The following is a 15,808-nucleotide window of genomic DNA, read 5'->3' as shown; positions in this document are numbered from 1 at the left end:
TTAATATTTATTTCTCTTTTTTAATACACTTATCAAATATGGTTTTTAAAAACATTTCTATTTTCGATAACACTTTTGAAAAGGAAATATCCCTTAAAATATATTACTCTCATTGCAAGTTTTATTAATTTAAATGAATTTGTATTCTCTGCCAAATAAAAATAATATATTTAGGTAAAAAATAAAGCTCGCAAAACTTATTTTTAATTAAACAATAATAAGAATAAAAACAAATGCATATGAACAACTCTCCCCTATGACATGTTAAATTCAAAAGTCAATTTATTTGTTATATCGTAGTTATTTCCGTTTATTTTTCTAAATGATTCCTATTTTTCTCTTCATAAGAACCAATTAGACAGGTTTTCTCCCCTCCTCTGAATAGGAACTCATGGAGAGAAAAAATTTTATACGCTCATTTCGATTGCATCGTATACCCTGGATTTGTGGAGTCATTTTGAGCTTTTTTTTTCATTTCAACATTATTGTTGTTTTTATTTTATTAGACAAAATAATTTATAAATGCTTAGGGAGCACATAGAATGAAATAAAACTATTCAACATTAAAGTGCTATAAATAAATAATTAAATACAAAAATAAAATAAATTGGAAATGCGAGAACGCGTTTTTTGTTTTAAAACGTTTCAAATAAAATACCATTTCAATTTCACAAAAGTAATTACAGAATTACCAGAAACTTCCCTCCTCAAAAGCCTAGACATGAGGAAGAGGGTTATAACAAAATTCATCATAAATAATATTTGCCAATATGGTTTTAAACTTGGATTTTCATCTTATTTTTCCCAACATGCATTTTTTTCAAGATTTTTATAATCCTAGGAAGTTTCCCCCTTCCTCATTTCGCTCCCCAAACTTCAATAGCCTCTCATTTATCTTAGTTTTTTTCCGCTTGTAAATCGATATTTTTCAAGAAAAAAAAAAGAAAAAAAAGATTAAATATATAATTATTGAAGTTTTATTTAAGAAAATTTTGTTAATATGTTAACCGTAACAAAATGCATGATTACTTGCATATGAAAAAAAAAAACTCTACTTGAAAAAATAAATATTTAAACACAGGACTGGGAAGAAATAATTGAGAAGTAATTTTACTAGCTAATTATCTAAAAGATTTGGTTTTTTTTTCTGATTAAATCCTTCGTAATCACTACTATTGTTATCATTGTAAAAGTTTGTTGCTTTTTTTTGACAAGATTTTTAACTGTATTACTGCAACCTATTTATTGAGTTGGAACATTATATAGGTATACTTTTCTCTTTCTCGACAAAGACTTTTTGCCTCCCAAATGGCCTGTTAACGAAATGACCTAGTCAATGAAGTGATTTATCGACGAAGAAGTTTCAATATCTCACTGATCATTATATACTGTCCTTTTTTCCGTGCTATTTTCTCCCTTCATTCACTTCTTTTATCAAAAATCATTCACATTAGTTAATGCAATTGATTTTGCAACACTAATCTGCAATATAGCGCACTAAAAATTAATCTTAAAATAAATGTGCAAAAAACAACTGAAAGTGTGTAAAATACATCTAGAACACCAAATGTAAAAAAGATTTCGTTTTCGCAACGTGATGCAAACCAAAAACAGAAGTCAATTTTCAAAAAAAATAAATAAATAAATTTTTAAAAAAAAGCTTTTTTTCTGGCAACTATAAAAATCTTGATTCAGGGTAGGTTTAAAAAATTTCAACGCAAATATACAAATTTACGATAAAGTGCAAATGACATAACATAAAACAAATCATAAAAATCGTTTCAAAGTTACGTAAGACTTTGCCTACGAAATGACCCTGGTGTCAAATTGACCCTGTCGACGAAATGACCTTGTCGACAAAATGACATTGTAGATGAAATGACCCTGCCGATGAAATGACCCTATCAACAAAATGACGTAGTTGACGAAATGGCCTACCGATGCTATAACCCTGTCGACGAAATGGCCTATCGTCAAAATGACCTAGTCGACGAAAAGATCTGTCGATGAAGTGGCGTCGATGAAACGGCCTATCGATGTGACTGAAATGAACCCATCACAAGGATTCAGGTTTGCACAGCAACTCATGGTTGGAAATATCTTCGTTCGCCTATAGGTGATGTTCAGAGAAGCATTTGTGGACCGGTTCTCCAGCCACTATGCTCTCCAGATGTAAGCAGTATGGATTTATTTCTTTGGAGAGAGCTGAAAAGAACTGTGCACGCAACCGAAATGGATCTGTTTGCAAGAATCGTTTATGTAGTTGCAGATATCCAGCAAAATCCAGGTGTATTTGAGCGAGTCCCTTATACCATGGCTCGACGGTGTAAGGCATGCTTCGCTAGCAATAGTGGAAACTTTGAACATCTTTTGTGACATATCATCTATCCCATCACATGCAATATCTTTCACCATGAAGTATTTTAGATGATATCATTCTTGTGTTTCTTGTAACTGCCATACTATTTTTCCGTGACGTTTCCGACCATGCGTTGCTGTACAATTCTGAATACTTGTGATGACTCCCCTCAAAATTTGTTCCAATATGCCTGAGTATGATGAGCAAAGTTTCGCTCTTTTTCTTCTCATGTAGATAAAGTTAAAAACATGCGTTCTTTATACAATCAATAGAAAATGCATTGAATAGGAAAAATAAATAGGAAAGACATTGAATGGCTAATATACAGTTCGAAATATAAAGAATCTCGCATTATTAATCCAAATTTTAGACGCTCTTTACATTATGAAAAATAAGTTGCCATCATCTGCCCTTTAATACCACAAGTACCTACATTGTCCCTATAGAAATGTGTTAGAACATTTGTGCGTAAGTTTTCTATTACTAGAAACCATCAGTTTAAATGATCAATCAAATGATTTGAGATCGATATAAAGCTGTTTATATTAAACCATTAATCTAGAGTCGTGGTGGCTCAAGGGATAGAGCATTCGCCTTCCAATGAGTTGAACCGATAATTCGAATTCCAGCAATGGCTGTTGATACCTATTTCACACCCTAATCGCACCGACCACAGTGGTAATGTAAAATATCCTCAGTGGTAGACGAATCATGGGTCAGAGTCCCCTTGCCGTCTGGTTAATCTTGGGAGGTTTTCACGGCTTTCCTCTCCATGTAACGCAATTGCGAGTTAGTCCCATCAACAAAAAAAACCCTCCACGGAGTTATATGAGGGTAAACACCCATGTCACTCTCTGCGGTGTAACGGGCAAGAATAAACTGATATTAACCATTCTCGAAGTGAGAACTTACTATAATAAAAACAAAGCTTTTCCGTCATTGTCCTGGGTATTCTGCTTGACAGACTTCTCCGCAACATAATTGTGATTGCAATTTAAATTCCACATAATTTAAGGTAATCAATTACGAAATTTCAGCGAAATCAATTAAATAGTTTCTGAGTTATAAAAGTCACATTTTTAGATTCTATTTTTCAAAAACTATTCGACCCATTTTGTCCAAATTTTGGTATTTTTCCTCTTAAAATGAAATAGTTTAAAATAATCTAAGCATTCAAAAAACTATGATTTTGAGAAAATAGTAATGAATAGTTATTTTTGAATGGAAATTTCTTTGGATAAGCGAATTTTATAATTATGTTCAGAAAGTTCGTATTCACTTAATAGGTTCTCGATATAAGGTAGAATATGAAAAATGTGAAATTATCAATAAAATGTCCAAACTTTCGACTGCTCCCGCCCCTCTACTTAATCTATTGGAGTCATATTTTCCAGAGTGCGTCGAAACAAAAACATCTTTTTTTAGAGAAAGAGAACACGATTTTGTGACCAAATTCTCAAAATAAAATATTGTCAGCACTCATTAGTTAACATACTTTTTAGGTTAGGTCCTCAAACCATTAACATTGACTTCTAGTAAATGAAAATTTATTCATTTGAATAAAAATTACCTAAGGTGCACACTTTTTTTGCTTTGCTAGCCTTCACCATTGAAAAGAAATATTACTAGGGAACTTAGATGTGCAGAAACAGCATAAATTTATTCCCCCATTCTAGAATTATGAAACTAATTGATCATTTTTACTGTTTTCTATTTTGAGGAGTCTGTAATCACAAATTTCCCAATTGTAAGTGACGTAGATTAACATAGTTAATTATAAATGTACTTCCATTTGCTAATTCTTTTATGTAATGTATGAACTTAAAATTATAAGCTAAAAGCATTTATAAATTTTAATTATTATGTTTTAAAGAGGTTTTAAAAGCGCTTTTATGGTTTACTAATTTTTAATGGTTGATGACCCCCCCCCTTCTGTTTAACACTCCAAATCCATATTTTTAATTAACTATAATAAATTAATAAGCTAAAGTAGATATTTTAAAGAAGCAAAAAAAATGTACTAAAATATTTTAAGTAAGATGAATTAAATAACATTTCAATTAATGAAAAAACTCCATTTGCTTCCGGAAAGTGACAAATCGGTAAGGTAAAACAAGAACATAATACCAAAATTAATTAATAAAGCAAGCTTTTAAACTAACTCGTTAACGAGCGTTTCGCCTTCCATCATAGGTTAACTCGATTTGAAACGTACTTCTGGTGGAAACTGGAAATTTTCATTCCGAGAGTCATATACCAAATGGCACATATTAGCGATAAACTGTAACTTCGGGAATTTTGTACCGAAACTAAGCGATACCAAAGTGAGAACTTTCCGTATCGGTAGAGTTGCCGAAGACCGCGGACACCAGGTTATGGAAAATTGGGACTACAGTGCAGAATAAATTATTTCACCAGAAGTGGTCAATAATATTAGATAAGTGTAAAGGTATTCTTGAAATTACCTTGAATGTATTTAGTTTAGCAAAAAAAAAAAAAAAGAAAATGAGAGCACATATTTGAAAAGGTTGCGTACACGAACACGATTACAAGCACTTTATGTAAATGAAATTATTTAGAACAGGAGGTCACCCAATTTTGCTGAAATCGATCTAAGTGGTCAGTCAATGAGTGTGTTCGAGGAAGGAAGTCGGCCATCGCCCCAACCACCTTGACCTTCGACAAGAAACTTGGAACTCTTTGTGTGTCCACCAAAATGGTTGTCATGGTTTCCAAATGAAGAGAGCGACTTCATTATTCACTAAAGTTCTTTCAAGATCGTCCTTTGTTTCCAATTGCGAAGGTTTGTTGAAGGCGGGTAAGCCATTAAGAAGGGAAATTGAGTTATAAGAAATGAAGTCTAATTTTCAACAAGGAAGCATTTCCGAGATAAACTTACAGAATATATTTATAGATTCAAGCAAACATGATGCAGAATATATTTTTTTCTCAACACTCGCAAAACTGATATTTAAAAGTATAATTATATTGTCTTGTTTGTGTAAGTTTTTCTTTTGTATGGCCTTTATTTATTTTAAAACATTTTTATTTTATTAACTTATAACTGGCTTAAAACAATAATTTTTTAACGAGGAATTAGTTTTAAAGATTTTAATTATATTCTTAAGATATTACGCTGGAACATATTTTGAATAGGTTTAATTTAGTAGCAAGCAAAGCATTGCGTAGCAATCCTCGCGGATTAGGTAGAGTCAGTAAACAATCGTAAAATATTAACTATGCATACATACAAAAGTCAATGAATCAGCAAGGAGTGCAATTTTTCGTTTGTTTTCTCTCATTAACGTCGCCAGAGACTGCGAACAACCCACGTAAATTAAGCGTACATTTTTGAAAAGTTGATAAAGTCAATACGTTGTATACGTAAATTTTATGTAATATTGACGGAATGCTGTTACCATTGAGATATTTGTTAAAAAAAACGCTTTGGTATATTTTACGTAGTATTAACGGAATGGATTTTATCAACTACTCTTCGGTAAGATTGTTCTCCTATATTTTACAAAAGATAGACGAAAGAAAAAAATTTCTATTTAGATTTAGTAAAAATGATTCGTTTAGGTCTTAACATTTAGGTTTTAAGTAGTGAAACCATTTGATCATGTACTGCTATGTTAGGGATTCTTGCTTTTTCAAGCTTACGAACTTAATTAGTGTTAAAATACTTTCTTGAAATAAATATTTTAACATACATTTTGAAGATAAATTTTAGTATTTTTCAATCGTATTGCGGATCAATACCATTGAGTTGTGAATACTCTTTTTTCTGATGTTTAATATAGTTATTGCACCTGCACATAAATTGCGTTGAATGAGAGCGATTTCACAGAAAATACCTATAATATTTACTCACTCAATATCATTGAGAACGAAGCTATGCTTAATTTATAGACATCAAGAACTATGCTCTCAATGCGATATTTCATACACAAACACTCCTTCATAAGATTCAATCATTTAGAAATACCTTCGATGACAAACAAATAAGGTCAGACCTATGGATCGGCTGCTCAAAGTCAATTAAGACAACAAAAAATGTTGTTCTTTTTCAAAAACAGTGCTTCATAAACTTATTTTGATCTATTACCCCCTTTTCATTACTGTTCATCCCATCCATTCGACACGTTAAATCTCTACTAGAGATTATTTAAAAAAAAGGATAATTACGCATCTCTTAGCCTCTCTACTCTGTAACATTTTGAAGAATCGTGATTAAAAGAGCAAAACAAAATGAAAATATAGAGTGCAAATGAGATACAGTTGGTAAAGATGAGCATAATTGCATGCATTATTTTTTTTATCTAAAATAATAACGTGAAATGTGTGCAATCATCTTATTTAAAGACAAGGCAAACACTGAAAGGTGTTCAAGTCACTTTTGTAGTCTTTATCCTGAAAAAAAAAAAGTTGCGAAATAAAGAGTCTCACCTGGAGTGGATAGAAGAATGTGTACTCGACTGGCACTGTAGCTGATCCCTATTAACAGAAAAGAAATAAGAATCTTTCTGCTCAGATAGCAGCAGTAGATATGAAATGAATAATCTTAAGAAATCAAAGTTGAAATCGTAAAATACATTGGGTAATGTTAAAAAAAGAAAAGTGGAAAAAGTCGAGAGCTAAAAAATAAACGCTCATTCTCACGACTCACAAGAGTTGAATAAAGAAGACATGACAGATTTGAAAAAGGTAACGTAAAGTTGAAAAGTAAAATAAAGGTGAAAAAAAAAGTTTTATTTTTTACCTTTATTTTATTTCCCGTTCTTTCGTTGGCAATTTTGTGGTTTTTTTTCCCCTTTGAAATCTGTTCTGTTTTTTTCAGACAGGGCTGGTGAGTCTTGAGAATAGGCACTGTTTTTTTTTTTTGATCGCTCTAAGCAAGGCCTTTCTTTCCGCCTTTATAAATTTATGTAGAAGCAAATAAAGTTTTTACATTATCTAAGGTTGAAATTCTTTAGTTGGTTTTAATTATGATGTGATGACTTGATGTAGATACGAAATAGTAAATTTTGTTTTTGAAGTAATTTATGAAACAAGCCGTTTGAATGGCAGAAAGTTGCAAAATGGTTGATTTTTATTAATTACAGAAAGACACGCAATAAATAGCATCGAATGTGGATGAAAAGTCATGAAGTATTTTGTCAATTTTTTAGATTGTAAATGCACATTAAAAATTCACACATTTTTTGGTTATAATTCCATTTGTTTAGAAGATTCCTCATGTCGATTTTTTGGGGGTTTTTCGGAGGCTCTTATTTTTATGTGTATGGTAATTTTTAAATTTAAATTACAATAATTTTAAATACTACTTCATTTTAAAAATAATAAAAATACACATATCGTGCAAGATGCTTTCTAAGAGGACTTTTTGATAGAAACAACCCACATTTGCGTTACATGGAGAGGAAAACCACCTGAACCTTTCAAGACTAGCCCGACTGCAAGAGGTTTTTAACCTATGAGCAGCATATAATACTCAGCATATTTTACTCCCAGCAATGTGGTCGGTGAGAGGGAGGGGGGGGAGCAGCCGTCGCTGGAATTCAAACCTGGGTCAGACGCTCCATCCAATGCACATGCAAAATGTAAATAATGATTTTTCAAATCCCATTTCAGGAGGAAAAATCATTCTTGGAAGTTCGTTGCTCGGTCGAAGCCACCCACTTGTTAGGGTCGTTTAAGAAAACGTTTTTCACAGCTGTAGCAACATTGTGTGTTTTAATATTTATGTCTCGATTTCGAAGGGTTCGAAAAATTGCTTTATTCACCATGAAAAGTTAGTTTAGATCTCTTCTATTTCAGACTATGCAGTATGAAATATTTACCCCGACCTGCCCCAATTTAGGGCATACGGGTAAATGTTTATTAAAATCAAGAAAAACTGAAAAGTACATAAAATACAAAAAGTAACATAACAGAGTAACATTATGTAAACATTACAGAGTCTGATGGCAACAGCAGTAAAATAATTAAAATGCTCCGAGAGTCCCGCCTTATAGTGCCGAAGCCGACGGGGCTCCCCTTATAGTGAGCCAAAGACACAAATGAAAAATTTTACAACACATCGCAGTGATGTATTCAAGAACAGTAAAACATGAAGCGAACCATTAAAAAAAACGTGTACCTGAAGTGAACATAAGAAAACATTAAAAGGTCACGGGTAAACGGAGGTCCTAAGTTAATATAGGTCAAAGAACCAATACAGTCGATGACAAATTGACAACAGGTAAGACAGAAGAGCAAGGCGTAAGGAGCCAAGAAAATCTCAAATGTAAAACAAAAGGAGGTGAAGATGTAAAGTGGTAAAACAAACAATTATCAAATACAATTAAAAGGCGACGTTAAAATTTGCAAAGCAAGGAAAGACAATGTAAATAAGCCAATTAAAAAGCACAATGTAGAGAATAAATAGATTAAAACAGAATTAAAAAGCGAATGAGATAGATAAAACAACAAAACGTTGTCAAAATAACGGGAAGCGAACAGGCGGGCAGCCCAACAACCGGGACTGAGTTTAGTTCGTGTAGAGCGGATCCAAAATGTCATCAGGGGCGAGTGCGTCCTCCAGGGTGCGTTTAATGATGTTTTTAATAATTTGCCTCTGTTTATTAGTCCTGCACCAAGATCTAATGTCGCCTCTTCTGTCAAAACTATTTCCCCTAATGGTTGCAAATTTTTGACAGTCAAGCATCAGATGTTTAATAGTCTGATAGTGACCGCAATATTTGCACGCGGAGGATTTTTGAAACATCCTAGCTTGGTGATCGCCAAATACACCATGGGAAGTTAAGAACTGATTAAAGTAAAAATCGCTGGATAAAAAACATTAGTTAACTGTAGGTATCAAATAGTGTGTGTGTCTCCCGTTTGCAGAGCTGCTCCACCTGTCCTGCCATAAAATCCTACTGACCTGCATCTGTCTATGTTTGACCTGGGGTTTTGTTATGGTGTAGCGAAAGTCCACCCCGCCCAATAAGGTGCCCTTTTCGGCTAAAATATCTGCTTCCTCGTTGCCAGGCTCCCCCGAGTGGGCTTTAATCCAATTGAATAAGCATTGTTTGTTTTGAACAATTTCCTTAATTTCTTCTACAAGAGGGTCTGTTGGGGTTGGGTTTTCAAGGGCCTGCAACGAGGACTTTGAGTCAGAAAAGATGGTGTATTGTTCAATATTGTTATTGTTTGCCCAAAGGGTAGCCAATTTAATTGCCTTAAGTTCGGCGGAGTAGATACTACACTCATTATTTAAACGTGCGGTCTGTTCGTAAATAGTATGGTTATCCAGTTTCACCAAGAAACCACAACCCACCCGATCTTCATTAGCGCCTGTGCTTTCATTGGTCACCAGTTTCTTACTGCCATCAGTGTAGAACTCGTAGCCAACGCCCCTCGGTGAGCCGAAACCCCTACTAACGATCTTTAACTTCGTAGGGTCATACACAGGGACTGAGTAAGGGATATAATTTTTAAGTTCATCTGTTTGATAATCGCTGTCGTTAAATTCCTCTGGTGACCAGGTATGTCGTTTAATCGAAATAGTTGCTCTAATTTTTAAGTCAATAGGTATGACTTCTGCAAGTATTTGTAGTGCCTCCGTGCTAGTTGTAGAGTAGCATTTAGTGATGTTGAGCAATGGAATTCTTTGGATAGTTAGGAGCTTCTGGTTTATTTTAACTTTATTCTTATACCACACGGAGGCACCATAAATGATTTTCTTTTCAATAGCCTGCAGGTATATCAATTTCAAGATATTCGGACTAAGTCCCCATGTGGCTCTACTGAACTGTTTTAGTCAGTCATAGAACGTGATGATATCTGTTCTTAGATACTCCAGGTGTGGGATCCAGCTCAGCCGAGGATCGAGCACCACACCAAGGTATTTTAGTGTCCTGTCGCATCTTACTTAGGCTGTCCTGGTCTCCTCCATTTGTAAGCGAGGTGTTCTCTTAATACATTTCGCGTCTTTGGGGAAGGTTATAAGTTTTGTCTTGTCGGGTGAGAACTTTAATTTGTGACTACCGGCCCAATTTACCATATTTTGAATAATTTCGGTCCCCAGCTTATCGAGACGATAAAGAATGGTGTGCTTCATTAAAAGGAAGACGTCATCAGCAAAGGCCAGTAGTTTGCAATCGTTAAAATCAAAACTAGTTAAAAGAGAATCAATTAAAATTAGCCATAAAATTGGTCCCAGCGATGATCCCTGTGGAACTATATTAGTTGGTAAAATAACAAATTGATCATTAAAATAATAACAGACATGTCTGTTGTTAAGGAAATCGTAAACAAGTGCCAACACCGAATCACTGAGCAGTATGGAGATGTCCGTCAGTGCACTATCAGCTTCGGCAACATTTTTATATTGTTAATTTATAATTATTTTGGGATAAAAAATTTAAAATGTAGTTGAAAGGTTGCAAAATAAAGCCATGAAATCATTATATAACTCATGTTTTTTTTATTGGGGGGAAAATGTTAAAAATGGGGATTAAATGGGGACCATTTAAGTGATTGTCAAAGTATTGGAATGGTGAGTAAGTTCTCACAGTTGTTTATAAGTTTTAACATTTCCTCTGTCCTTAAACGTTTATGGCATAATATTTTTCAGATCATTTCTGCTCTACATAAGCTTTCTTTTTGTTCGAGTTAATTTATGTTCCTTCATTAAAAATGAATGAGAAAAATGAACATTTTCGGCACCTCTTATATTTTACTTTCAATCGAGGCCTTAAGAGCGTAAAAATTGTTTGTGGCTATAATAATTAGTCATTGATATATTTAGTTAACATTATTTTGGAAAGTGATTAGTGGATAGAATCGAATATATTTTTTCATTAATATATTTTTTTTTATAATCGAATATATTTTTTTTATTATTTTCGGTGTTAAAAAATTCTTGTTTATTTTAAACTTGCATTTGAATCTTAAGTAAAAAAATTTTCATCCACTACATTTCGTTTAAATCTTTCATTCTATATAATTCAAAACATAGTTTTTAAAATTGCGCTTGCATCCAAAAGTTGATGCACAATCTGTTTTCTGTATCAAATTTAAAAATAAATGAACATAGAAACAAGAAATCTAAAAAAAAAGTGTTCACTAAGCAATTTTGTATTAAATACGACCTAGAAGTTTACATAAATGTAAATACAAATATGATTTACAACAAAAAAGCACACTTGGTTGACTGATTTGAAATCCCGTTTTCTGAGCAAACGGTTCTAGTAAATATCGTGCCCACCCTAACTGCAACATTCATCGACTTTCCATTAAATAGGGAGGGGGCGAACATCGAAGTAATACTTGTTCCAACTCATGTAAAGGGATAACTGAAAGTAGCCGCTACGGTGGTCCTAAACGTCTGTTAAATTCCTACATGATCTAACTAAGCAATCCCTAGATTCGGTAAAAATCTCTGCAATACAGAAAAACATTGATAGGATGAGACCTCTTAAATCAAATGAGAACCAACTTCCTAAAAAGTGAACACAGGGCTTCATATTAAATTTCTACGCACAATTCTTTTAAACGGCCATCCAACATAATATTTTATTAGACCATCACCTGGACAGTGGATTAGCGATCTCAATGTACGAGATGGTCTTGGAAGACATCCTGTTGAGTGGAAACACTTCTATGGGCAAGAGGTGTTTGTTTTTCTTTCATTTTAGTGTCTACATAGACTTCATCATGTAAAATCTCGTGAATGAGAAAATATTCGACGGTTGACTTATTTGGTAGGCAAGTTGCAACTCTTGAGTTCTTCTTCAAATGATCTTTAAAGAGTGATAAGCTGTGTTTATTTCGTTATTCGGAAACTTAATTACTGAGTCAATGCGTAGCTGTCATTCATTTTTACCAAAAACTCGATTTCTCCATGACAATTTTCTACATGAAACTTTGATGAACTTCTTTGAGAAAAGTAATTTTCGGACAAGATCCTTTTTTTTTCTTTTGTAAATAGTGGTTGGATTTAAATTGATGAAACATTCAATTAAGACCTGCTTAATGCATATCCAAAATTTCTTATTCCTAAGTTCATTTACGTTCAATGTAGACGTGTAAAACAACTTTTGTGTATATTTTATATAAAAGATCAACTTAATAAAAATGGCAAGATTAAAAGAGGTAAAAATGTTTTTTTTTCCCACCGAATGACTTTCAGATTCTCTGAAAAGGGTTCCTTTTTCTCTTTTCATTCTGGTTAGCTTTAAAATCAGTTTCGAGTTCAGTAACTGCTTCAAGATTTAGTTTGACAAAAATGAACGTTTCATGGCTGTAAATTAACGATACCCAGTGAATCAATTTTAGAGGGGAAATTTGAAACGCTTTATTTACTTATACGAGGGTTGTTTTTTAAGTAAGGGCCGTTTCAAAACAAAAACCAAACGAAAGAAAATTTTCAAGAAGTAAATTTATTTTCAGACTCTACATACGTTTCTCTCTTTTTTAGAATAGTTGTCAAGTTTGTTTAAATACTTACACCTTACAACTAGATTTAGAATACCCTCTTCAATACAAATTTGCCACCTGCTCCGTTAACCAAGAGGTCACGGCCGTTTTCACGTAATCGTCATCATAGTAGTGATTGCTGCCAAAATGATGTTTGAAATATCGGAAAAGATTAAAATCACTCAGCGCAAGATCTGGGCTGTAACGAGGGGTGGTTCCAACTAAAAAAGTCCAATAAAGCTGGGATATGAGCTGCAGAGAGAGCCATTGTCATAGAGTAGCAAAATTCCCTTTCACAAATCTGCCAGTAAATGTATGCAGCAGACATATTTTTTGCCGACTAAAAACGCATCACTGATCATATCTCGCCCTTGGCGAGCGATTTGTTTAATTTCAACATTTTAAAGACTCTGAACTGGCGAAACAGTTTACCTACAAAGCTGCAACTGAGGGATGTCGGGTCACGACACAGGCACTCGTTATGACACGCGCGTCACCTATTAGTTTACAAACAAAAAACCTCGCAAACAAAACGGCCTTTACTTAAAAAAAAAAAAAAAAACCTCGCAAATTGATTGATTTAACAACGTGACTCCGAGATACTGAAAAAAAAATGTTTGCTGGATTTGTTTTCAAAATTGGAGAGTAGAGTAAACATAAACGTGATACTTATTAAAAGGGCGATGCTGTTGCTGAAAGACTTATAGTTTCATTTGAATGGTGAGTCACCCAATCGATGATGACTGTTCAATAAGAAGTGAAAGTGATTTTGCAGAGTTTAAATTTTAAATCTAATTTGAATCTGTTTAGGAAGAGCACGTTGCATTAAATATTAATATAATTGCGTTGTTGCTATGGAAAATCTGAGCAAAAAAAGTTTCCTTGCACTAATGATACTAGGGAAGGGGAAGAAAATAAGCAATGAGCAAGCGAGGCAAGAAAGGTTTTTAAACTGATGACATAATGTTTGCGAGATAGTCTAAAAATATAAGTTACTGATTTGTCATTTTACAGTTCCTGAAAGCTAGAAGAAGTATAGGTTTGTCAAAATATTTCTCTCGTGAAATGAATATTAACTCATCATTTTACACTATGGCTGTCTCATCTATAGGGAAAACATTTGCTTTCAGACTTCTAAAAGAGATTGTTTTTTCCCGCATTTTGAACAAACAATTCATCCGGAAGGCGACCCCATCTGTTGCTCCCGCATACCAGCAGAAATTTATTCTTTTCGAAAGGCGCGTTTTTTACTTTAGAAGCACGCACGAATAACCCCGCATCGATAGATTAGGCAGAAAATTAGAAAGACAACAAAAGCAAACAATAGAGTATGTTAAAGGAAGCATACCGTAGCGACTAGCAATCTCGTTGCCATGGTAACGATCCTCCAGTCCTTCCGCCTCCGGCTGGTTGGCCTGAAACATAAAAAAAAATGGAATGTTTAAATAAAGTTTCAAGAAATTGAAGGAGTGGAGAAAAAAAGTATGTTTACGTGTCGTATCAAACTTCACTTTCATTAGAATCAGTGGTTTTGTAAACTTTGTGAAAGAGGTATTAGCGATAATGGAAGAGAACACATTAAAGAGAGCGACATTTGTTGCTCTTCTCCTCATTTTAAAAAAAAAGCCCTCTTTTTATGCGAGGGATCATTTAAAGAGCAGATTTATTTCTCTCTTTAATACGTTTTCATTTTGTTTGAATCTTCTATTGATTAAGGGTGAACAGTGTTTCGATTGAGTTGTTATAAATTGATATAATATACTAGTTTCAAACAGACCCCTTTTCATTCTGGACACGACTGTTTGAGATAATAGACTCGAACCGAGCCTTTTCAATGTTCAACCAAACGAGAAATTCAACTTTTTTAAACACTCATTATGGATCATTGGGATGGCTGCGTACATGACAGACCCTCCGAAACATGTCGATTTTTTACACTTTTATGATTATTGAAGCAAATGAAGTCTTCATATTATCATGCTTTAAAACTACTTTTATGTAGTTCTTAATGCGTCGTACTGTGGCCTTTTTTGACTGCAACGTCTGAATCTCTCCACTTACTTTCTTTTCTATTTCATGTAAAATCGTTTGGTAGTGGAATTTAGGTTTTTCATAACAGGAATCATCACCATTAAGTACTTTTCTTTTATATGTTAATGTATTTAATTATGTGTAAATATAGAACAGTCTCTTTTTATGCCAACTTTTTCTTGGGTCGGAGCTCCCTACAAAACTAATTTACTTAAACTATCAAAACAGCCAACTTAATTTAAACTATCTAACAAAAAGTTTAATTTAAATTTGTGTAAAAAAACCGTTTACCTTTCCTTTTAATTTAAAAATAACACAGCAAATAGTTTTTGAACTAAATATTATTACTTATAGTGTTAGCATAACGTGGTAGTTAAAATGTTTCCTTTCATCGAATAAGGAATGAAAAATGTCAAAACTCTCTTACCACGATTTTAATTTTAATAGGAGGCTCCGACCCCTGTGTTTGCTATAGGATAGTGGATCGAATTTACGATCTTGTGAGGACTGAATAAAGTAAGACGGAACAATGAAGAAAAAAAAAATCATAGTAAAACCCTTTTATTTATGGTTGGTTTTCGTGAGGAGAAGAGTAGCTGCAATTTTAAAAAAGAATGCTCTACTTTCAGAAAAAGTTTTCATTTAAAAAGTTGCAGAAAATAAAAAAAAACTAAAACTTGTGGAAAGTTTCTTGTTTCCGCTAATGTTTTCAAAAACTCAATATGAAGATGGATAAGAATTTAAAAGCTTACGGTGCATTCAGAATCCCAGTATCGGGTGCCGAAGCTGAAAATAATTAATTCATCGGTGTTGAAAGTCGATATATTTGAAAAGGAATATTAATAAAATTATAAATAAGTTGGCAAACGGAAAGGGAGGGAAGGAGTGCATGACTTGATTCGGCTGTTGATTTTAGTCACTCACGATTGACGAAAATTTGGACAACTTCCA

At 33.4% G+C, this 15,808-nt stretch overlaps 1 protein-coding gene across 2 annotated transcripts in view; it reads right to left on the bottom strand.

Annotated features, from left to right (window-relative positions):
* The window catches only part of LOC107437036 (uncharacterized), a 364,659-nt gene that overhangs the window by 119,439 nt on the left and 229,412 nt on the right, over positions 1-15,808 (bottom strand). For both annotated transcript variants that reach the window (XM_071181567.2, XM_071181568.2), the window contains 2 exons: positions 14,175-14,241; positions 6,809-6,856 (listed from right to left, as the gene is read on the bottom strand). In XM_071181567.2, coding sequence (XP_071037668.2) covers positions 6,809-6,856; positions 14,175-14,241 — 115 coding nt within the window. The remainder of the gene's footprint in view (positions 1-6,808; positions 6,857-14,174; positions 14,242-15,808) is intronic.

The sequence above is a fragment of the Parasteatoda tepidariorum genome, chromosome 4, assembly GCF_982258835.1.
Source record: "Parasteatoda tepidariorum strain Cologne lab strain chromosome 4, Ptep-v5.0, whole genome shotgun sequence".
NCBI lineage: Eukaryota > Metazoa > Arthropoda > Arachnida > Araneae > Theridiidae > Parasteatoda > Parasteatoda tepidariorum.
Note: the sequence above shows the minus strand (reverse complement) of the source record. Positions and strands in the feature narration are given on the sequence as shown.